This window comes from Somniosus microcephalus, chromosome 8 (genome assembly GCF_052327205.1).
Source record: "Somniosus microcephalus isolate GS21.2 chromosome 8, FLI_Smic_1.0, whole genome shotgun sequence".
Taxonomy (NCBI): Eukaryota; Metazoa; Chordata; class Chondrichthyes; order Squaliformes; family Somniosidae; genus Somniosus; species Somniosus microcephalus.
This window is the reverse complement of record NC_140994.1, coordinates 73,496,590-73,521,593: the sequence shown is the minus strand read 5'-3', so window position 1 is coordinate 73,521,593 and position 25,004 is coordinate 73,496,590. Positions and strand designations below refer to the sequence as shown.

At 47.5% G+C, this 25,004-nt stretch overlaps 1 protein-coding gene across 2 annotated transcripts in view; it reads right to left on the bottom strand.

Annotated features, from left to right (window-relative positions):
* prkg1b (protein kinase cGMP-dependent 1b) overlaps positions 1-25,004 on the bottom strand; it is a 1,090,349-nt gene that overhangs the window by 361,171 nt on the left and 704,174 nt on the right. For both annotated transcript variants that reach the window (XM_085994888.1, XM_085994889.1), the window contains exon 5: positions 15,450-15,513. In XM_085994888.1, the coding sequence (XP_085851014.1) occupies positions 15,450-15,513 (64 nt within the window). The remainder of the gene's footprint in view (positions 1-15,449; positions 15,514-25,004) is intronic.

Sequence of the window (25,004 nt, the reverse complement as noted above, 5' to 3'; positions counted from 1 at the left end):
TGGATTGTCGCGCCTACCGTTGCCGACGGTGGAAGAAGAACTGGCAGTGGATCCAGTGGAGTTATTCCACTCGACTATTGTCGAATATCTCCCTGTGACGAATGCAAACATAGAAAAGGAAACACGAAATGACCCGACACTCTCCTGGGTCTATGATTTAACGGTGAAGGGATGGCCAGCACATGGCGAAACACTGCTGCCAGCATTCTCGCCGAGAACAGAACAGCTGTCAGTGTGCAGAGGAACCTTAATGTGTGGATCCAGAGTAGTAATTCCACCCAAATTGAAGGATAGAGTACTCAATGCGCTTCATGAGGGTCATCTGGGAGGGGTAAAAATGAAGAACTTAGCCAGAGCGTTTGTGTGGTGGCCGGGAATCGATAGAGAAATCGAAGAGATGACCAAGAGCTGTACAGGATGCCAGAAGGTCCAAAACGCCCCACCACAAGCCCCTTTACATCCATGGGAGTGGCCCTCATCTCCATGGCAAAGGGTGCACATTGATTTTGCTGGTCCCTTCATGGACTCGATGTTTTTAATTGCGGTGGATGCACATTCAAAGTGGCCAGAGGTAATAAAAATGTCCTCAACCACCACAGAAAAAACTATCACAGTCTTACGAACCATATTCGCCAGGAATTGGCTGCCTGAACAGATTTGCTCTGACAATGGACCACAGTTTGTGTCTGAAGAGTTCCGGAGGTTCTTAAAGAACAATGGTGTTAAGCATTACACATCCGCCTTATATCATCCAGCCACTAATGGATTGGCCGAGAGGTTTGTTCAAACATTCAAGAAGGCTATCAAGGCAATGTGTAATGAAGATATACCCCTACAACACAAGGTGGATAACTTCTTGTTTGCCTACCGGAATGCGACACATGCGGTTACCAACCAAACTCCAGCCATAATGTTCTTCAATCGAAGACTACGATGCCGCTTGGATTTGGTTAAGCCAAACGTCAGAAGAGATGTAGAGAACAGGCAGTTTCAGAATATGAATGAAAGGCCGACCAGGAGTTTCAAGATAGGTCAACCAGTTTTGGCCCGGGACTACCGCACAGAGAAATGGCAGCCAGGAACGATCTGTACACGGCAAGGACCTCTAATGTATACCGTGGATGTTAGAGAAAGCATTGTAAGATGCCATGCTGACCAGATTCTAGAGTCACTGGAAAACCTCAACTCCACACCACGATCTGATACACCTGGCGATGAAACCGAAGTACCAATTGCATCTACTGCAGAATCGGTGCTATTGGAAGCAGACGAACCAAACAACGACATTGATCCCGACTCAACCTTGCCAGAAGAACCTGATATCCCAAAGAGGCGTTATCCAGACAGAATCAGGAAGCCTCCTCAAAGACTGAACTTATAATTGCTTAACTTCAACTAATGTATCTAGCAACCGTAATTGTAATTAGTTATTATTTAGTTGTTAAATGAATGTTATGTACTGTTTATCTAAAAGGAGAGGAATTGTTGTGTATGTCCCTTTAAGGGAATAACTGGTCTCAGACTGCAGTACCGGCAGTGACCATCCCTGTATAAAAGGCCCTGGCAGGCTTCTGTAGTTTCAGTTTCCAGATTGTCTCCATTCAGTAACGACTTGTTAAACCAACTCCTGCATTCCGTGTCTCCATTAACACACGGATTTAATAGAGGTGACTCTGCTATATTCAGAGGAGGTGGTGGTTTCATTTTTAAACATGCCAGTTTACATTGAGGATGAAGTACTAAGCAAGAAGTTGGAGTCATAGGACATAAAAATCTGTTCTGCAATAAAGAGGAGGTATTATCCGGGAACACGGGTAGCAGATGGAACCCGGTATGTAAAGGTGCAGTTCCCAGAAGGGGTGAGGTCATTGCCGTACAGTATGAAGTTCGAGACACTGGAAGGAGTGCAGTACTTTCGTGTGCTGCATGATAACCATGTAAAGGTGTGCTATTATTGTCTTGGACATGACCATCTCGTAAGAAACTGTCCAGACCTGTATTGTTACATTTGCGGTGAGTCGGGACACATTGCTCGGAGCTGCAAGGCGGAGAGCTGTGGGGTGTGTCGTAAAGGCCCCACCCGCTGTCAGTGTGTGGCAGATATGAGTGATGAGGAGATGGGAGAAGCAGGAGATGAGTGTGGAACGGCCGGAGGAGCGGTGCAGTTGGAGGACTCAGCCAGTAAAATGAAGGAGAAAGGAGCACAGGAAGAGGCAGAGGATGGCGGAGCGGAGAATGGGATGGAGATGGTGGAAAACACGCCAAGTGCTGTGGAGGGGAACAAAGACAGCAGCGGGCAGCAAGGGTCGAGTGCAGACTCGAGCCTTAGTGCAGTTCGGCTCCCCCTGGGGAGTCTGGTGTCTGCGGGGGGAGAGGAGGCGGGAGCGGGGTGTGTGGTGGATGTGGGTGCTCCGGGGAGAGGCGGGAAGTCGGATATCTTGGTGAGTGGGAGGGGGCAGGATGGGGAGAGGTTGCAAGAGGCAGGAGCCTTAAAGGGACAGCAGGATGGGATCGGCGAGATTGAGACATCAGAAGGGAACAATTTAGGTGCGCCATTGTCCCATGGAGTGAGGGAACAAGGTGCAAGGGTCAGAGGTGGAGATGTGGTTGAAGGGAGCGGCACAGTGGGAGAAACTGTGATAGCAGGAAGACTCTCTATGGGAGATGAAGTATCTGACGGGGAGCAGGCACAGGGGGTTGCAAAAGAGCTTGAGTGTGAGGAATTAGAGGGGGACAGAGACATGGAAGTCGGGGGTGGGGTGGCATCATGTGGAAAGGGAAAGGTTAGTGAGGGGCAGAAGGAGGGAGAAAGGGCAGCTCCTGGGCCCAAACTTAATGTAGGGAAGAGGCTGAAACAGCAGGGAGGGGTCAAACAGGAGGTGAAAAGGAGCCGGAGGCTGCAGGAAAAAGCAACAGCTGCCCAAAAAGTTGAGAAGGAGCATGAGAGGAGGGAAGAGCCAGAGATTAAATGATGGGGAGATTATCAGGCATACTTCCCTTCTTTGGAGCCATGATTACATTGGTCTCGATTAATGTGAACGGACTGAGGGGTGAGAAGAAATTGCAGCAGTTGTTGCAGGGTTTTAAAGGTTCGGACTTGTTGTGTCTGCAAGAAACCTTTTGGGATGAGGATATTCTAGAAAGAGTTCAGAAGGTTTGGAAGGGAGAGGTGTTTGCAAGTTGTGCAAACAATAACCGTAGAGGCTGTTTTGGTGAGTCCGTCCATAAAAGAGAACGTTGCCTTGGTGGACAAGGACACTGAGGGGAGATTTTTACGGCTAAGGCTAAAAATGGAGGGATTTAATTGCGATCTCTTTAATATCTAGGCACCGAACGACCATTGCAAGCGTCGCAAGTTTTTTCAGGGGTTATTCACTGAAGCAGCGGAGGTGGAAAATCCTTGTAAAATGGGGGATTTTAATGTATTTTTATCTTGGATGGACATTTCAGCCCAGATGACCTTCAAGGATGATAATTCCAGAGGGATGATTGTCAAAATGATGGCAAATTTAAATTTGAGAGACTTATGGAGGGACCGGAACCCCATAAAAAGGGAGTTCTCCAGAGCAGGTTGGGTGGGTGATGTTTTAAAACAGAGCCGAATAGATTTTGTGTTAATGTGGGAAGGGTTAAGTTGGGTGGTGATGGAGATTTATTATAAAAAAGTATTTTTTAGTGATCACTTGGCTTTGGTTCTTAGAATTAGGAACAGCAGAGTTAAGATTGGTTCAGGGGTGTGGATTTTAAATAATCAATACCTGAAAGAAATTGCTTATAAAGAACGGATTATAAATATAATAAAGAATGCTCGGAAGGAACCTTTGTTCTTGAATGAAGAAGAGTTTGGTGGGACAATTTCAAATATGAGGTAAAAGTTTTTTTGGTACGTTATGGGAAAAAGAGGGCGGCTAACTGGCATCGAGAAGAGAATATAAACAAAAGGTTTACGGATGTCTGTAAAGCAGTTGACGGAGGGGATAAGGGAGCTGAGACTAAGTTTCGGGTGCTAAAGGAAGAGTGGGAATTATTGCAAGCTGAAAAATGCAAGGGGGCCATGCTCCGTGCAAAGGCTAGAGATGCATTAGAGGGCGAAAGATGCACTAGATATTTTCTAGAGCAAGAGAAGCTGCGACAGAGATTATCATGAATTGAAGAGTTGAAGGTTGGGGAGAAGATCATTCATGAAAGTGGGGAGATTTTAGAGGTGGCGAGCAGCTTTTATCAAGAGTTATATACAAAAGAAGACATTTCCAATTTGGCGATGGAGAAGGTTACTGCTTTTATTGAAGAGGGTTTAAAGGAGGATGAGGGAAGCATGTGTGACAAAGAAGTAGGATTAGCGGAAATAAAAGTAGCAATAAGTGGAATGAAGGAGGGGAAAAGCCCAGGGTCCGATGGACTAAGTGCAGAATTTATAAAGAATTTTTTGAGATTTTAAGTCCATTGCTCTTAGGAGCTTTTAAGGAAATTAAAATTGAGGGAAGCCTGGCCCCATCTATGAGGAGAGGTATCATAACCTTAGCTTATAAAAATAAAGGGGATAGACGGGATCTGAAGAATTGGAGGCCCATCACATTATTAAATGTGGATTATAAGATCTTGGCGAGGGTTATGGCAAATCGTTTGAAGGAGGTGTTACCGGAGATAGTCTGGCCCTCTCAGTCCTATGGAGTCATAGGCCGGGACATCGCAGACTCTGTGGTCTCAATCCGAGATGCGATCGGGCTCATGGAAGAGAGTGGGAGGGAGGCTTATGTATTAAAGGTAGATCAAGAGAAAGCCTTTGATAGGGTCTCTCATGAGTTTTTATTGAAGGTTTTGGAAGCATTTGGTTTCAAGGAAAATTTCATTCAGTGGATAAGGAATTTTTATTCAAACACATTTAGCTGCGTTAAATGTAATGGTTTTTTATCCAAGTATTTTCCGATACAGAGATCAGTGAGACAGGGTTATCCCCTGTCCCCATTGTTGTACACATTGGTAGCAGAATCATTAGGTTACATGATACGAAAGAAACAAGGGGTAGTTGGGATTGTGGTACCCAGTTCTGGGCTGGTGTCGGTGATACACCAATATGCAGATGACACAACCTTAACATTGAGAAATGGGGAGTCAGTGAGGAAAGCTATGGAGGTAGTGGAGGAATATTGTAGAGCTTCAGGAGCCAGAGTGAATTATAGTAAGTCCCAATGCCTGGTTGCAGGGAGGGGTAGGGGGGAATGGTTGGGGGAATGTCCCTTTAAGGTTGTGGAGGTTTTGGAAGTTCTGGGGGTGCATATGGGGTGCAAGAAAGACAGGGATGAAGTGGATCGATTAAATTGGGAACCGAAGGTTATGAAAATTAAAAAGATTTTGGGAAGATGGGAAAGAAGGTGGTTGAAAGTGCAAGGAAGAGCGACAGTGGTGTCTGCTCTCCTGCTATCTAAGCTATGGTACTTATTGATGGTGGAGTATATTCCTGAGTGGGCGTAAAAGTCCACCTGAGAGGCTTGTGTGAGGTTTTTATGGGAAGGGAAACCAGCCTTGGTGGCTTACAATACCATCATTGGACGGAGAAATCAGGGAGGACTCAATTTTCCAGATATTGATTTGAAGAAGAAATCCTTTAGAATCAAATGGGTGAAGAGATTTTTTCAGAAGTCAAATACAAGTTTTTGGAAGAGTTGTTTTGAGAATTTTTTAAAACGAAGTGGGATAGGAGGGCAGGGGATATTGTATATGGAATACAATAATATGTTTTTGAAATCGATTAAACTTCTCCCTAGGTTTTATAAGGGGGTTGTAGAGACTTGGGCCCAATTTTTAAAGGGTGTGCAGTTTATGCCCAAGGGGGCTGAGGGATTTTTAGAACAGCCCTTATTTTTGAACAGGTGGGTCAACATCGAAGGAGAGGTTTTATTTAATCAAGCTTTTATAAAAGCTGGGATTATATCTGTGAAAGATGTATTATACGAGGTAATTCCAGGTTGGTTGCCGGAAGCGATAGTGAGGGACATGGTGGGGGAGGAGGATCAGGAGGTAGAAGGAAAAGCAATAGCAATCATGTATGAGAAGATTGTGAGGGCAATGCCACAGGATTGGATGGAAGAAATGAATGCGGAAATCTCCAAAGAAAGTAAAATGCGTCCTGCTTTTCCAAGCTTTGTACTGGAGAAAGGGGGAGAGTTGGTCCAATTTGACAACTGTAATACTCGAGATTTCTATGAGGTATTTAGAGAATGGAGATTCAAGACACCTGCTGGTCAGGAGTTTTGGCAGCGTATATACCCACAGCTGGACTTCAACAGGATTTGGAAGGGAGTGTGGGCGAATTTTAAATCCCCAGAATGGATTGAACTGGATTTCAAATTGGCTCATAACCGGATTTTTACCATAACGGTCTTGTGCAAGATTGGACGAGTGGAGGCGGCAACTTGCCCAATGTGTGGGACATGGGATGAGACTCTGTCCCATTTACTTGGCATGTTATGTCCGCAGTTAAATGACTTTAAGTACCATGTTCGACAGTTGTGTGAAGCTTTTTTGCTGGGTGGGGACCGAAGAGCGAGAATGAGAATCCCGTGGGACTCAATTTTGAGATGGGGATTGCAGGAGAGTCTGCCCGAGTCTAGCGGAGCGACAATTAATTTAATGTTTAGTTTGGCTAGATTCGTGATTGTGCAAAGAAGGAATGCTCTGTTTTTTAAGGGGAGGAGAATCAATCTAAAAGAGTATTTTAAATATAAGCTAAAAGATAATTATAAGGCTCTGTGGATGTTTTATTCAGAAAGGAATTTAAGGACAGTATTTTACAACCAATTTTTAAAGTACAATCGATTAATATATGTTACAGGTGACAAATTAAACTTCAGGTTTTGATGTTAAAATGTGGTAGCGGAATGGCTGTGCAGAGCGGTGGAATTGATTTGTATCATACAATGTAATGATCATGATGTTGTAAATGTTCTTAATGTTCAATAAAGTATAATATAAAAAAAAAGTGGGTAGCACACTCGCCCCTGAGTCGGAAGGTTGTGGGTTCAAGTCCTACTCCAGAGACTTGAGCACATAAAGCTATGCTGACACTCCAGTGCAGTGCTGAGGGAGAGCTGCACTGTCGGAGGTGCCGTCTTTCGGATGAGACGTTAAACCGAGGCCCCATCTGCTCTCGCAGGTGGAGGTAAAAGATCACATGGCACTATTTTGAAAAAGAATAGGGGAGCTAGCCCTGGTGTCCTGGCCAATATTTATCCCTCAATCAACATAACAAAAACAGATTATCTGGTCATTATCACATTGCTGTTTGCTGTTAGTGCGTAAATTGGCTTTTACGTTTCCTACATTACAACAATGTCTCTGTTTCAAAAGTACTTCATTGGCTATAAAGCGCTTTGAGACGTCCGGTGGTCGAGAAAGGCACTATATAAATGCAAGTCTTTCTTTTCTTTTTTTCCATATTTCACTGCAGTTGATGCTGTATTGAGAAGGTATGACCAGTCACTAGTGACAGCCATGTGGCAACCTGGCAGATATCTAATCCTTTCTTACCACCACCACTCGCTCCTCCTCACCTATGCATTGTGAATCGCCTGACACCACCTCCTCACCGCATCCTATAGGCTGTGTGCAGCCGCGTAGAGCTTACAAGAATTAATGAGCAGGACACGGGGTGCTATGAGGTGCTGTCCTGTTCTGAGACACTAGCAGGCTTATCCTCCAGGCGTGTACCTCCTGGCTCCACAAAAAACTCAGCAGGTTGTTGCCGGCCCGGTCTTGCTTTCCTCTGTGTTCACCTCCATTCCCACCACCGGGGCCCCCCCCATCCCACACCCCGGCCCATCCCTCACTCCAGGACCTACCCGAGGGCTGGCACTAATATTGCACCAGCCCGGAACTGGCAAGCTGCGGCGGAATGTCAGTTCGGGGAGTGCAGCTCACCGGTTGACTTAAAGTGAGGCCTGCGCTCAAAATAGCTCCTCGATGAGGCGGGGGAACAGTCACCAAACGTGAAAATCGGCCCCTCTGTATCCACGCTGCACCATTCCAATCCTGAGTAGTTAGTGGGAAGGATGGGAGGCAGCCTCGAGGTAGTGGCTTGTCCATACCGTTCAATGCCACCCCAAGTGGCAGAAAAAGAAGTTTCTTATTCAGAAAGCCTGAAACGTTATGACATTGAAGCCAAAGGACCAACACAATGGTAAAGCCAATATATTAGCAGTCCTAGTTAATACCCAATATTATAACTTTCAATTCAATTATGATAATGATACAATACAGTACCTAAAATCTGAATTTCAAGTACAATAAGAGCCAACAAAATCCTCTCTCAACTTTGCAACTTTTCTTTTCCCTACGGAACAGCAGTGACTATACTTGAAAAGTAATTCATTGGCTGTGAAATGCTTCAGTGTGTCTTGAGGAGGTGCGAGGTGCAATATCAATGCACGCCCTTCCTTTCATAAAGGACTGGGACTGCAGCCGTTCAAATCTACATCTGAATGTAGGCAAGAATTGATGGAACCATTTTAAATCTAAACTCAGTAATTAATATAGTTTTCTTCATAAAAATGTACCTATTGATTAACATGTATTTAATAAAAATGCACATAACAAATCTGGCCCTTTGTGATATAAACTGTATTTTAATGCACATAATGAATAAACAAACGATTGGTGCATCCCTTTTTAAAGCATTCAGTTCTGCCTCTGTTTTATTTTAAACATTCATCAAACTAGGTGAGAGAAAATTATACCTTTTTCAGATCTTTGTATTTGATCCACTAATACAATAAGGGGCTGCTCTTTCAAAACTGAGATGAGGAGGAACTACTTCACTCAGAGGGTGGTAGGTCCATGGAATATGCTGCCCCAAAAAGCTGTAGAAGCTACATCATTACATAAATTTAAAACAGAAATAGACAGTTTCCTAGAAGTAAAGGGAATTAAGGCTTATGGGGAGCGGGCAGGAACTTGGACATGAGTCTAGGTTCGGATCGGTCATGGCCCTGTGGGTAGCGGAGTGGGCCCAGGGGCCATGTAGCCTGATCCTGCTCCTATTTCATGTGTCTAATTCTGTTAGATTCAGGAGATGGTTCTGTGATAGTGGATTGGCGGTTAGGATCAGATCAGCCATGATCTTATTGAATGGCGGAGCAGGCTCGAGGGGCCGATTGGCCTACTCCTGCTCCTATTTCTTATGTTTTTATGTTCTTTATGTTAAAGACCTTAGTTAATGAAATACTAAGGAGAGAGTTAGTGTAACTTGCTAATTCTGTGTTTCATGCCCATTTACTCCCAAGTGAAAATGACCTACTTAAGAAACTTTGAATGTAAGATATGGAAAGCAAATTCATAAAAAATTGTACTATTCAGTTGCTCATGACTCGTTGATTTTCTTTGTATTTATTACTGTGCTGGGCTTCAATACTGTTATGTACTTTGTGTTCTTCTCCCACCTGTGGTGGCGCTGTCACAGGAGATAAATTGTTGGGTGTTCTCGGTTAAGTTTAGCTCTCTTTGTTCAGAACTTTCCAGAACTTCCTTTCCTTCCAATAAAGCACTTCATGTTTGAATCTCTGGGTTCTGAGTCCTAAATTGTGTCTAGGTAGAAAGGTACCGACACAACAAGTGGCGACGAGGTTCGGATGAATCTGTGTTGTGGGAACTTTCTTGTTTTCGATTACAAAACAGTTGGAACAGAGATTGCAGCATTACATTAACGTTATGGCAGTGAGTAAACAGAAATTTTAATTTGAAACGTGAGATGGCTACTATATTAGGAAACATCAGTGATTTTGATGAAAATGTGGAGCAATGGAGCGCATATACGGAACGTTTTGACTATTTTGTATTGGCGAATTCAATGGCAAATGAAAAGGTCGTGCCTACCTTTTTGAGTGTAATCGGGCCGAAGACATTCAATTTACTTCAAAGCCTCGTGCAGCCAGATAAGCCAGGAACTAAAACATATAAGCAACTAGTGGAAATTCTTGGAGCACACTTTTCACCAAAACCTCTGGTTATTGCTGAGAGATTTAGATTTCACAAACGGAATCAAGAGGGGGAATCAATGACGATGTTTATTGCTGTTTTAAAAAGGTTGTCAGAACACTGCGAGTTTAAGGAGGTGCTGAAGGACACCATTAGAGACAGACTCGTGTGTGGTCTGCAAAATGCAGCCACACAGAAGCGCCTTCTTACTATGGACAACCTTACTCTTGAAAAGGCCATTGAAGTTAGTGTCTCCATGGAGATGGCGGAAAAGGAGGCTCACCAGTTGAGTTCAACAGGGAAAGTTCACAAGGTGTCGTCTGAGCCTAAAGGTGCGCAGAACGGCACATGTTACCGTTGTGGGAAAACGGGCCATCACGCTAATGACTACTGGTGTACGGAGCTGGAATGCCGAAATTGTGGCAAAACGGGTCACATTGAACGCGCCTGTAGAGGTAAAAAAAGAACAGAGAGAGCTGGGAAGCATGGAAGCAAAATGTCTGTATTTGGACAAGAGAGGAAAAAGAGTGTTCATTCAGTGCAGTATGATGGAACAAGCAAAACAGAGGGGAGCGACACCTCTGAGGAGGAAGAGGTGCACATACTGACGGTTGCAGGTGGTTCAAATGGCTACTGGGTATCACCACTGGTGGAGGGACAATCAGTGCAGATGGAGGTGGACACAGGCGCGGCTGTGTCCCTCGTTTCAGACACTGTCTACAACAAAATGTGAAAGCATCTTACCCTTCAGCCAACAAAAATTGTGCTAAAGACGTATACTGGTGAACCTGTGGCCATGAGAGGCGGCATTGAGGTGACAGTTAAATTGAATGGACAGACTGCAAAACTGCCACTTTTTGTGGTAAAGGGAAATTACCCATCGCTACTGGGACGTGCGTGGCTAGAGAAAATCATGCTGGACTGGCCTGCAGTCCGCATGATGTCAAAAGGGGAGTCAGGTCTGACTGCAGTGTTAAACAAACATGCAGAACTCTTCAATGGGGAACTTGGGAGCATGAAAAAGATCAGCGTGAGACTGGACGTTAAACCTGACAGCAAGCCGAAGTTTCACAAAGCCCGACCTGTACCCTATGCAATTAGGCCAAAAGTTGAGGCTAACTTGGAGGCCTTAGTCGAGAATGGAGTCCTGGAGCCTGTGAGCGTGAGCAAATGGGCCACACCCATTGTTCCTGTCCTGAAAAAGGATGGATCTGTTCGAATCTGCGGGGATTTTAAAGTGACTATTAACCCGGTGCTGTCTGCGGAACAGTACCCTCTTCCCCTCATTGATGATCTTTTTACGGGCCTGGCCGGAGGGCAAAAGTTCAGCAAAATAGACTTATGCCAGGCTTATCTACATATGCATGTCGATGACAAATCAAAGGAGCTGCTGACAATTGTGACACACAAGGGGCTATACAGGTACTGCCGCCTTCCGTTTGGAATTACGTCGGCCCCATCTCTATTCCAAAGGACAATGGATCAGATTTTGAGTGGACTGCCAGGAGTCCAGTGCTACCTGGACGACATCCTTGTCACTGGGACAAATGAGGAGGAGCATCTTCTGAACTTGGATGCGACACTACAACGACTGAAAGAGTACGGACTCAGAGTTCGTAAAGACAAATGTGAATTCTTTCAGTCTTCAGTTGAGTACCTGGGGCATGTGATTGATGTTACTGACCTGCATAAGGCGCTGTCAAATGTCAAGGCGATCGTGGAGTCCCCAGCACCCCAGAATGTGAGCCAGTTACGTTCATTTCTGGGGCTACTTAACTACTATGGGAAGTTTATTCCAGACTTAGCAACATTGCTGAAGCCGTTACACCAGTTGCTATGTCAAGGCAAAACATGGAAATGGACTGAACTGTGCAACGAAGCTTTCGCCCAAGCAAAGAAAGCATTGCTGAAATTGGAGGCCCTGACACACTTCGACCCAAAGCTACCCTTGCCTGCTACTCCCCCAGAGCCTCGTCAGATAGACATCTTCTACTTTAGACAAGTGGAGGGAGCACCTGTCACTGCAGTTCAGGTGCGATGGTACACCCGCAACGATCCAGTCCTGTCTGAGGTAATGGACGATGTCATTTGAGGGAGAGCTATAGGAGATTCTCCTAGTTTGAAACCTTACGTTTCAAAAAGAAATGAGCTCTCCGTCCAGGCAGGTTGTCTTCTTTGGGGACGCCGTGTCATCATTCCACCACCTCTGAGGGAACCTATACTGCAACAACTTCATACAGGCCACAGTGGGATGGTTCGGATGAAGGAAATGGCAAGAAGCTACTTCTGGTGGCCAGGTCTCGATGGGAATATTGAGGAGAAAGCCAAAACATGTTCCCCATGTCAAAGGGTCCAGAATGTTCCACAGCTGGCAACCCTACACCCCTGAGATTGGCCTGCAGAAGTGTGGCAGCGAGTACATATGGACTTCGCCGGTCCTTTCGAAGAGAAGATGTTTATGGTGGTTGTGGACGCTCGTAGCAAGTGGCCGGAGGTCGCTGTGATGAGGTCTACCATGGCAGAGAAAACAATTGAGAAACTTGGTGAGATGTTCAGCCGTTATGGCTCACCGGAACAACTCGTAAGTGACAACGGTCCACAATTTGTATCACAGGAGTTTGCAACCTTCCTGCATGTGAATGGTGTCCAACACATCAGGTCTGCGCCCTATCATCCCTCTACTAACGGCCAGGCAGAAAGGTTCGTGCAAACTTTGAAGCACGCCTTGAAGGCATCGCAAGGCCAGGGCTCAATCCACCAACGTCTGAACAGCTTCCTGTTGTCCTACAGGAACGAGCCGCATGCCACAACCAAAACTTCCCCCGCGTCGCTCATGATGAAGAGGCAGTTGCGGACAAGTTTTGACTTACTCAAACCTCCAAGGGCAGAGCAGGTTGTCCATCGTCAACAACAAGCTCAAGTTGAAAAGAGAGAGAAAAGAGCCAAGGAGAGACGGTTTCATCCGGGAGAGCACGTCCTAGCTCGAAACTACAACACTGGACCGAAATGGGTTCCTGCTACGGTGATCGCGCAGACGGGCCCTGTGTCTTACACGGTTGAGACTGCTGAGGACGTCGTCTGGAGAAGACACACAGATCAACTGTTGCTAGGAGCAGAGACAGCCACAGAGGCTCCAACGGCTGGTTGGCCTGAACTGTTTCCGGATGATACCGCAAACCAGCATCCTTTGCCACAGTGCTCTTCTCCAACACAGGAAGTCAAAGAGACTGTTCCACCTGTGCAAACTCCTGACTTTCGACTGACACAGGCACCTTCTCCATCCAGGCCTGTGTCAATGCCTACTGCTGTGGAAGCCAGCGATGACCACCGGTATCCTGTCAGAGAGCGGCGGCCTCCAAGACGCTTGGATCTGTAGGCTTAGTGACTTACCCACAAGACTGGGGCAGAATAAACCCCAGGGTAAAGTCAGGGGTTGAGGCAGTCTACCTCTACCCTAGGTTCGTTGAGTGCATTGAAAGCAACTTACCTGTTGAGGAATAATGTGGGCCTTCCATTTAAGAGAGGAGGAAATGTTATGTATTGTGTGTTCTTCTCCCACCTGTGGTGGCGCTGTCACAGGAGATAAATGGTTGGGTGTTCTCGGTTAAGTTTAGCTCTCTTTGTTCAGAACTTTCCAGAACTTCCTTTCCTTCCAATAAAGCACTTCATGTTTGAATCTCTGAGTTCTGAGTCCTAAATTGTGTCTAGGTAGAAAGGTACCGACACAACAAATACTATTGCCCGATATGTACTACTGGAAGGAATGCTCTAGTGGTAAGCACTGTGAACAGGAATGGTTTGTCCTGCATGAGTCTCAGGTACTTGGGTGTTAGCCGTGACTCAGTTGTAGCACCCTTGCTTCCGAGTCAGAAGGTTGTGGATATATGCCCCACTCCAGAGACTTGAGCACAAAATCTAGACTAACACTCCCAGCGCAGTACTGAGGGAGTGCTGCATTGTCAGAGGCGCTGTCTTTCAGATGAGACTTCTACCCTCTCAGGACATAGAAGACCCCATGGCAGTATTCGAAGACGACCAGGGGAGTTCTCCCCAGTGACTTGGCTGATATTTATCCCTCAAACAACATCACTTAAAACAGATTATCTGGTCATTATCACTTGTTGTTTGTGGGAACTTGCTGTGCGCACATTAGCTGTGGCGTTTCCTACATTACAACAGTGACTACACCTCAAAAAGCACTTCATTGGCTTTAAAGCACTTTGAAATGTCGTAAAAGGCACTATATGAATTCAAGTTCATTCTTTCTTTCACTTATCCATACATGTTTTTTATATTTGGTTCTCCAAAGATTCCCATTTACAAGTCCCCCCCCATGGTGTCACGTACATCCTCCATGTCATAATATTGTAGGTGACCCATGTGTAAGGGACCCTTAAACTGAATCTGATCCTCATCATTGTGTCCGCGTCACCTATTTACTTGCAGACCAATCACTGGCCATCTTATATCTTCTCTCAGTCTCCTCAAATACTTGCAGTATTTTAGATGGTATTCCTGTGAGTGTACAGCTAATCGTTCACAATTTGTTTACACATATTTGGAGTACGTACAAAAGAAAGAAATAACATACATTTATACAGCGCCTTTCACAACCTCACGATGCCTCAAAGCGCTTTACAGTCAATGAAGCACTTTTGAACTGTAGTCACTGTTGTAATGTAGGAAACGTGGCAGGATTTAGTTTAGAACCTCATTTATAAAGATTCTCTTATATTTCAAACAATGTGACAATTTTGGACAGTTTAAAGAGGTTCTAGTACGATATTTACAAAACTTGACAATCAGGACCACTGCTAATGGGAATGATAGCATGGGCTGAAATATTGACACGTAAAAGAAAATGACCCTTACCGTCATCAGTTTAACACAGCACTTTTCTGCAGAAATATTGGATGATTTTATTTTTAACAAATAATACACTTGAATAGAAATTCGGGTGGTGACAGCTGATGAAAGCTTAACACCTTCATACGACATTCCTCGGGCCGTTATTTGAACAGAGCAATGAAGACATTAAGCCATTTATTTTAAAAGGGTTAGTGTCGCCACTAAAATAGCAGACAGAGGAATATCATGTTCGTTCACTGTCAGCAACAGTAATTTCTAGGCTCATATTTTGAAAGGTCTACCCTTAAGTAGGAAACACTGGCCATTGAATTCAAACAGTTCAACAATTACATCCAGTAAAACAACATATTAGGGGGATAGTTCCTCTGTGTTTTATTCACAATAAAATTGTAAATGCCTTCTTTATAGCTTTTTAAAAATACATAACAAACAATGGATGCCTCCTCCATTATGTCTATGCTTAAAACTGTCATAGATTTGACAGGTTGTAATGCTCTCTGGCAACTGTTAGCAGACTGACAGTTCTACAATTTAATTATCAACCAGAAAGCATGTCACACAAGATATAATTGAAGCATTAGCAGATACGTGTTGTAGATGCCATCACTCACCTCTTCAAGTACGTCAGCTAGTTTGCTGAGTATTTCCTCTGACAGGTTCTGGAATGTTGGAACGCTATGGAAAAGAAAAATATTTCGTAAATAAGAGAAGGTTCCTTCATTATCTACAAGAAAACGTTACACAACAAGCCTACAAACCGCTCACCATTCGCGAAATGTAGATATACACCGTAAAGGTGCTGGGGCATTGCAATAAATGGATTTACACAATGCTGTTCATTAAGTGATAAGATGATAAAAGCATTGATTATTGCAAGCTCCCTTACCTCTGGCTTTGCCATTGACTGTTAGGACTCACAGTTGGCATCACTGGCACAATATTAAAGTGGCTATAGTCTCAGTAGGAAGCTCTACTCAGCTTGTTGTTTGGAACCTTGGCGTTAATGGTTGTTTACAGATCTCCATTCTAATTTTAAGGCCAGGAACTCAACTCATCCGATTTTAAACAGAAAATATTTTCTTCAAGATTTTCTTTTTACTTGGCTTTATTTATTTAATTAGAATGCACCCACGTTAATTCTGAAGTCCCAATTCTATTTGCTTAAATCAGCGAATGAGTATTTGTTTTTAAACTAAGCTGCATTTACGGGTGCAGTTATACTGCCACTTTCACATTGGTGTGAAGCAGTTTTGAATGTGTATCAATGCCAAAGTAGCAGTAAAACACAGGAGACTACCACACACACTAAAGGTGCGAGGCATGAGACTCCTTCTGAGTGCAGTATAACTCTAGCTTGCTGCCTCTTTTAAGGACACCGCAAGAAATATTGAGCCCGTCATCCTCAGCAAGATGTAGTGCCAATACCTTAAGGTAGACATGCCAAAGTTGGGACCAAAAGAGTAATCCCATGATCCCACATCCTGGGAGAAGCTGAGCTCAGAGGGAGCCCCGGTTCTCTAACCCACACTCCATGCGATCCAAGTCTCCACTGGGTGCGTGAGGTGCAGAATTATCCCTGGAGAATCACGTTCATCCACTTAGAGAAACGAGGCTTTAACCTAAGGATCCTGGAGGAAGTAGCAAGCCCAATCTGCATCAATGTAGAACCATCTCCTTCAGGGAAGAATGTGGGGCACAAGTCAATAAGGTGAGACATCTAGACAGTGATGTCTGGGCATTTGGGGAGGGCTAACAAGGCAAGGGAATACACAATAAATGGTAGGATACTGATAAGTGCAGAGGAACAGAGGGACCTTGGAGTGCATGTCCACAGATCCCTGAAGGTAGCAGGACAGGTAGATAAGGTGGTTAAGAAGGCATACAGGATACTTGCCTTTATTAGCTGAGGCATAGAATATAAGAGCAGGGAGGTTATGCTTGAACTGCATAAAACACTAGTTAGGCCTCAGCTAGAGTATTGCGTGCAGTTCTGGTCACCACATTACAGGAAAGATGTGACTGCGCTAGAGAGGATACAGAGGAGATTTACGAGGATGTTGCCTGAACTGGAGAATTTTAGCTATGAGAAAAGATTGGAGAGGCTGTGGCGACATGCCACCACTGGACATAATCCGCTCACGGCGGCACAGACAGTCTAAGCAGAAGCTCCCAGCCGGGGGCCCTTTCCTCCAGCAACTTGTTTCCCGCAGGGACAGGCTGCCGGGAGCACTTCCTGTCTGGGAAGTATTTAAGTGGATGCGCGGGCTTTTCTAGTTCCTGTTTGTCATGTGGTTGGAATAAAGCAGTTGTGTGTTCAATAGCTCTGGTCTCGACTCCCACGTTTGCCGCGGTATCTCAACACTGATGACCCCGACACTCAGGACGAATCCTAAGCTAGCATGGCGGATACAAACGCAGTCACGGTTAAATTACCAGACTTTTGGGAGAACCTCGCCGAAGCCTGGTTCGTTCAAGCTGAGTCCAGATTCCGGCTGAAAGGCATTACAGTCGACGCCACGAAGTACGACTACCTCGTCGCCTCGCTCACCTACGCTACAGTCCCCAAGGTTTGGGCAGCGCTGCAGAATCCACCAACGAAGGGCAAGTACGAACATCTGAAGGCTGCGCTACTTAAAAAATTTCAAACGTCCTCTTACCAGCGCCACTGCCAACTCCTGGACCTCCCCAGCCTTGGTGATGCTTCACCATCAGACCTGCTTTCCCACATGCTGTCCCTCTCAGACGACAAAAATCCCGGCGCCCTTTTTCGCACGCTTTTCATTCGGCAGCTCCCCGCCAGCATCCGCCCGCTCATTGTGGAGTCTGACTCCACGGATCTGGATGATATAGCCGAAAAGGCCGACCGGCTGCTCTCTGCACAGGCCGCTCGCGACGTCGCGCCCGACCTCATGGCAATGACCACGCGGTCTCCCCAGGCCGCTAGGCCCGACCGCCCTACCACTCCGGGTCACTGCTACTACCACACCCGTTTTGGCGCTAGGGCTCAACGCTGCACGCCACCGTGTACCTTCAAACCCCCCCCCACACCGGCCCCCGCGATGGCCGCGGGGCAGAAGGAGCCCCTACTGTACGTCACTGACGACAGAACCAACCGGCGATTTCTATGCGACACAGGGGCCCAGCACAGCATCACCCCCGCCTCCGCCCTCGAGATCCAACGCGGCACACGGGGTATCACACTGGCTGCAGCCAACGGCTCTGAAATCCGCACATATGGCACCCGCATGGTCACGCTCGACCTCGCGGGCCGCCGCTACCGCTGGGAGTTCCTCACAGCCAAGGTCCTCTGCCCACTCATCGGCGCCGACTTCCTACGCGCCCACGGCCTCCTTGTCGACATTCCGAGGCACTGCCTCGTCGACATCAACACTATGGCCCCCATCCCCGGCGCCTTTACCCCGGTCCGTTCGGCCGGCCTGACGACCAACTGCCTCGCCAGAGCCATGGACGACTACTCGGCACTCCTAGCTGAGTTTCCCGCCCTCACTAACCCGACCTTTTCGGCCAAAGCTGCCAAGCACGGTGTGGAACACTATATCCCCACCACCGGCCCCCCAGTTTCTGCCCACGCCCGCAGACTCAACCCGGCCAAGCTGGAAATCGCGCGGGCCGAGTTCACCAACATGGAACAACTCGGCATCATCCGCCGCTCCAGCAGCCCTTGGGCCTCGCCCCTCCACATCGCCCCCAAGCCCGGCGGAGGCTGGCGCCCTTGCGGGGACTACCGCCGCCTCAACGACGCCACCACCCCCGATCGATACCCGGTGCCACACATCCAGGACTTCTCGGCCCGACTGGCCGGACGAACCGTCTTTTCCAAAGTCGACCTGGTGCGCGGTTACCACCAAGTCCCCGTACACCCCGCGGACATCCCCAAAACGGCCGTCATCACCCCATTCGGCCTGTTCGAGTTCCTGAGGATGCCCTTCGGCCTCAAGAATGCAGCACAGGCTTTCCAGCGCCTTATGGACTCAGTCCTCCGGGACCTGAACTTCCTATTCGTCTATCTAGACGACATTCTCGTGGCCAGCTCCTCCAAATAGGAACACCTCGAACACCTTCGCCTCCTATTCGGGCGCCTAGCCCAACACGGGCTCATCCTCAGCCCGGCGAAGTGCCAATTCGGCCTAACCAAGATCGATTTTCTCGGTCACCACATCACCCCTGCTGGGGCCGTCCCCCTGCCCAACAAGGTGCAGGCCGTCCAGCAATTCCCCTGCCCCACAACCATCAAGGGCCTCCAAGAGTTCCTCGGGATGGTGAACTTCTACAACAGGTTCATCCCCAGAGCCGCAGCCCTCATGAAGCCCCTATACGACTCCCTCCGAGGAAAATCCAGCAAGATGGACGTAGCCTGGACCACTGACACGGCAGCCGCCTTCGACGCCACCAAAAACGCGCTTGCCGACGCCACTCTGCTCGCGCACCCGAGGGCCGATGCCCGGGTCGCGCTCACCACCGACGCCTCCGACCACGCGGTCGGGGCCGTGTTCGAGCAGTGGGTCAATGGCGCGTGGCAGCCACTTGCCTTCTACAGCCGCCAACTGCGCCCCCCGGAGGTCAAATACTCCACTTTCGACCGCGAGCTTCTCGCACTCCACCTGTCGGTCTGCCATTTCAGGTTCCTCCTGGAAGGCCGCCCCTTCACCGCGTATGTGGACCACAAGCCACTCACATACGCGATGGCCAAGCACACCGAACCCTGGTCCGCTAGGCAGCAACGCCAGCTCGCGGCCGTCTCCGAGTTTACTACGGACATTCAGCACGTCTCCGGTAGAGACAACGTGGTCGCCGACTGCCTTTCCCGTCCCGCCGTCTGTGCGAATCACCTCGCGGTCGACTACGCACAACTAGCAGCGGCCCAGCTCACGGACCCAGACCTCCTCTCGGCGGCTACCAGCCTGCCAGGGCTACGCCTAGCCAAGGTCGCGCACGGGCCCGAAGCCACGGCAGTCACGTGCGACGTCTCACTCGGCCAACCCAGGCCGGTTGTCCCCGAGACCTGGCGCCGCCGCGTCTTCGACGCGCTCCACGGGCTCTCTCACCCGGGTTCCCGCGCATCCGTCAAACTCCTCTCCAAGCGCTTCGTCTGGCGCGGCCTCAGCAGAGATGTTCGGACTTGGGCCACCTCCTGCCTCGCCTGCCAATGGGCTAAGGTACAGCTGCACACCAAAGCACCCCTGGGAGACTTCGAGGTACCCAGCCGCCGCTTCGACCACGTACACGTCGACATCGTCGGTCCCCTGCCGCCATCGCAAGGCCAAACTTATCTCCTCACGATGGTCGACCGCTACACACGCTGGCCTGAGGCAGTGCCGCTGACCTCCACCACCACAGCCGACATCGCCAGGGCGTTCGTTAACACCTGGGTTGCGAGGTTCGGCGTACCGGCCGACATAACCTCCGACAGAGGCGCCCAGTTCACCTCCGAACTCTGGACGGCCACAGCACGCAACCTCGGGGTGACGCTCCATGGCGTACCACCCGCAGGCCAACGGACTTTGTGAACGCTTCCACAGGTCACTCAAGGCCTCACTCCGCGCCGGCCTGCAGGACAGTACCTGGACTGACCGCCTACCGTGGGTGCTACTCGGCCTACGCACCGCGGTCAAGGAAGACCTCCAGTCCTCGGCAGTGGAGTTAGTCTACGGACAACCACTGCGCGTCCCAGGCGAATTCCTTCCGGAGCCTACCAAGCCTTGGTCGGCCGAACAGCAGCGGCTCGACTCTTTCTCTTCCGCTCAGCAGTTCGCCCCACTTCCGGTCAACCGACACGGCGAACTCGCACCTCACGTCCCACCAAATTTACAGCAGGCGCGCTTCGTCTTCGTGCGACACGACGCGCACCGCGGGCCCCTGCGACCCCCGTACGACGGTCCGTACGAGGTACTACAAACCGGGGACAAGGTCTTCAAGCTGCGCCTCGGCGACAGGGTCGAGACAGTCTCCATCGACCGGCTCAAACCAGCACACACAGAACCAGGGGAACAGGTCCCCGTGGCCCAGCCTCCAACTAGAGGCCATCCCCCCGGCAAGCCAGCACAGCCGGCGGCGAACCGCCCGACCCAACCAACCAGACCGGCGACCACTCAGAGCCGCTGCGGCAGAACCATTAGACCACCGTCACGACTCGTCCACTCCTCCTAAGCGGATTCTGGGGGGAGGTCTGTGGCGACACGCCACCACTGGACATAATCCGCTCACGGCGGCACAGACAGTCTAAGCAGAAGCCCCCAGCCGGGGGCCCTTTCCTCCAGCAACTTGTTTCCCGCAGGGACAGGCTGCCGGGAGCACTTCCTGTCTGGGAAGTATTTAAGTGGATGCGCGGGCTTTTCTAGTTCCTGTTTGCCATGTGGTTGGAATAAAGCAGTTGTGTGTTCAATAGCTCTGGTCTCGACTCCCACGTTTGCCGCGGTATCTCAACAAGGCTGGGGTTGTTTTCTTTGGAACAGAGGAGGCTGAGGGGAGACCTTATTGAGGTGTATAAAATTATGAGGGGCCTAGATAGCGTGGATAGGAAGGAATTATTTCCCTTAGCAGAAGGGTCAATAACCAGGGGGCATAGATTTAAAGTAATTGGTCGGAAGTTTAGAGGGGATTTGAGGAGAATTTTTTTCACCCAGAGGGTGATGGGGGTCTGGAACTCACTGCCTGAAAGGGTGGTAGAGGCACAGACCCTCATCACATTTAAAAAGTATTTGGATATGCACTTGAAGTGCCATAACCTATAAGGCTACGGACCAAATGCTGGAAAGTGGGATTAGGCTGGATAGCTCTTTGTTGGCCGGCACAGAGAAGATGGGCTGAATGGCCTCCTTCTGTGCTGTAAATTTCTTTGGGCTGGAAAAGATGGAATGAATTCCCAGTTTGGATAATTAATTATGCATACCTAAACATTCCAACGTGGCGATCATTTCATCATATTTACCTAGCTTTCAATATTTAACTACATATCCATCAAAATTCATACGCGATGTTACCAACTATGTAAAACTCTTGCTTTTCATTAAAATCCAACTTTTATTAAATTTGAACATTAACTGCTTGAATAGCACAATCTCCCATGATTACAAAATCAGGTTCTAAAACTGGGCCCACGACCAAATTTGCATTATAATTCTGAAGAGTAATCAGTCAGGAGGGCCACCCTACTCTCAGTCATGAAGTATTCTTCAGTCTGTGTCAGTAATTAATCTTTGATGGAAATCCAGGCTTGCCATTTGGAATGCTACCACACAGCCAATTACAACAACTCTGTATTTAAAAACAAACTAAAGATAGGAATCTTTCAGTTGACAGGGGAAAGTTGAAAGATTTGTACCATCTACATAAGGTCATTGCTTAACCTTCCCCAGTAGATTCAAGTCAGTAGTAAATGGAGCTGCTTACCCTGAAACCCAGTGACCCCCACAACGGAAGTCCAGTGGCTACCAGCCCAAGGTGGAGAAGGTGAGAATCGGTGGTGTAGGAGTGGGGGCAATTGTTTATCTTCAAGTATGTAGGGAACTAGAGTGTGACGCAAGTGCCAATGCTGGACATTACCATGTTGTAAAGTAGGTACTTCTATATGCAAACTCTTTTAAACATTATTCTGCATCACTCGGTTTATCAAGTGATGTAGTGCAAGACAATTGCTTTATTCACTGTGCTGTTCATAACAAATGACCATGGGGTAAAGATTTCACTGTGTTGCTCCTGGTGCAGACTGGGAATGGATATTGGGAAACTGCGCACTCCCAGCTCATGTTATTCCATCCAGGAAGAGCACCATGGAATTTTTAACCTCTGTGTTCCAGCTACAAAATAATTAAGAAACTGACATTGAATATAAAATAATCCCATATTAAATTGTATTTATACATTAGAAGGAGAAAAAATTATTTTTAAATATCACTTTACCCTGATCATTGTTAGGAATTTCCACTTTAAAGCAAAGGGTGGAGGTGGATAATCGGGTGGGGATGCATTATGGCAATTCCCCGCCCATTTTTTCACACATCACAATTTTCTGGCGTTAATCCCGCAAGATGCTAGAACAGTTCTGTAGATGACACTAAGTTAGGAGGCACAGTCAGTTGTGCAGATGGGAGAATGAAGTTACCAAGGGACACAGACTAAGTGAGTGGACAAAACTGTGGCAGATGGAGTTCAATGTGGGGGAAGTACGGTGTCATCCACTTTGGATCCAAGAAAGACAAAAATCGGAATATTTTCTTAATAAGGAGAGACTTGGAGCTGTGAGGGAGCAATGGGATTTAGACCAACAATTTCAGACCATAACCTCTGCCCCTATCTTTTTTTTCTCTCTCACATGGCAGCTGTCTTTCATTCTGCCATTGCCATTTACACCTCATCTTGAGTCATCTTTTGTTGCTTAACTTGTCCCATTACCATCTCCCTTGCCTTGCACCATCATCCCTTTTGTCTCTTAATCTCTCCTGCCTTCTATCCTATCACAGACCTTCCCTTTTGTTCTTTCCTCCCCTCCCCCCTTTCCCTGCCCCTACTTGCTTAAAAACCTGTTCCATCTCCAGCTTTTTCCAGTTCTGACGAAGGGTCATTGACCTGAAACGTTAACTCTGTTTCTCTCTCCACAGATGCTGCCTGACCTGCTGAGTATTTCCAGCATTTTCAGTTTTTAATTAAAGGGATTTAGGTGTCCATGTACACAAATCACTAAAAACTAGTGCACAGGAATAAAAAGTAATCAAAAAGGCTAGTGGAATATTGGCCTTTATTTCAAGTGGATTAGAATACAATGGGTAGGTGATGCTTCAGTTGTATAGAGCCGTAGTCAGACGCGATCTGGAGTACTGCATTCAGTCTGGGCACCGCACCTCAGGAAAGATATATTGGTCTTGGGGGGGGGGGGGGGGCGGTTGAAGCACAGATTCACCAGAATGATACCGGGGCTTAAAGAGTTAAATTATGAGGGCATGTTGTAACATTTAGCTTGTATTCCCTTGAGTGTGAAAGGTTGTGGGGTGATTTAATCAAGGTGTTTCAGATGATTAAGGAATTTGATCAGGAAGATACAGAAAAACTATTTCTTCTGGTGGGAGAGTCCAGAACAAGAGGGCAGAATCTTAAAATTAGAGCTAGGCCGTTCAGGGGTGAAATCAGAGAGTACTTCGTCACACAAACAGTAGTTGAAATGTGGGACTCGCTCCCGCAAAACACTATGAATGCCTGGCAAATTTCCTCGGATTTTCTGCCAGATGTACAGCCGAAACTCGGGGATTCCGCTATACTTCCGGCAAAGTTACGGTGAAGTACCGACCTATAGGCCAGGAAATTCAGGAAATGTCACAACAATAAAGATACTCAAATGTTAGGAGACACTTAATCATTGTAAAATGCTTACAATACAATTAAGTTATGGAAAAAAGTGCTAAACCCTTGAATTGTGTTCATCCTGTTCTCCCTTTCTTCACACTCAATTTTTTTCCACGAATATCTCCTACAGTAGCCACACAAAATCTCTCCATTTGCACACTCGACATCCATATAACTTGGTGAGTAAAACTTGCTAATATATTGCAATTTGTACTGTGGAATTGCATCTACTGGGTTGAGTTTGTCCAAAATCATTCCATGTAAAGCTGGCAGAGAGCAGAGACAAATCCTAACAGTAAAAGGATGTTATTTCACTGTATCGCCCAGTCCCGATTCACTGTATCGCCCAGTCCCGATTCACTGTATCGCCCAGTCCCGATTCACTGTATCGCCCAGTCCCGATTCACTGTATCGCCCAGTCCCGATTCACTGTATCGCCCAGTCCCGATTCACTGTATCGCCCAGTCCCGATTCACTGTATCGCCCAGTCCCGATTCACTGTATCGCCCAGTCCCGATTCACTGTATCGCCCAGTCCCGATTCACTGTATCGCCCAGTCCCGATTCATTGTATCGCCCAGTCTCGATTCACTGTATCGCCCAGTCCCGATTCACTGTATCGCCCAGTCCCGATTCACTGTATCGCCCAGTCCCGATTCACTGTATCGCCCAGTCCCGATTCACTGTATCACCCAGTCCCAATTCATTGTATCGCCCAGTCTCGATTCACTGTATCGCCCAGTCCCGATTCACTGTATCGCCCAGTCCCTTACATCTACCAGGTTTGATACTCAGGTAACTAATAAAAAA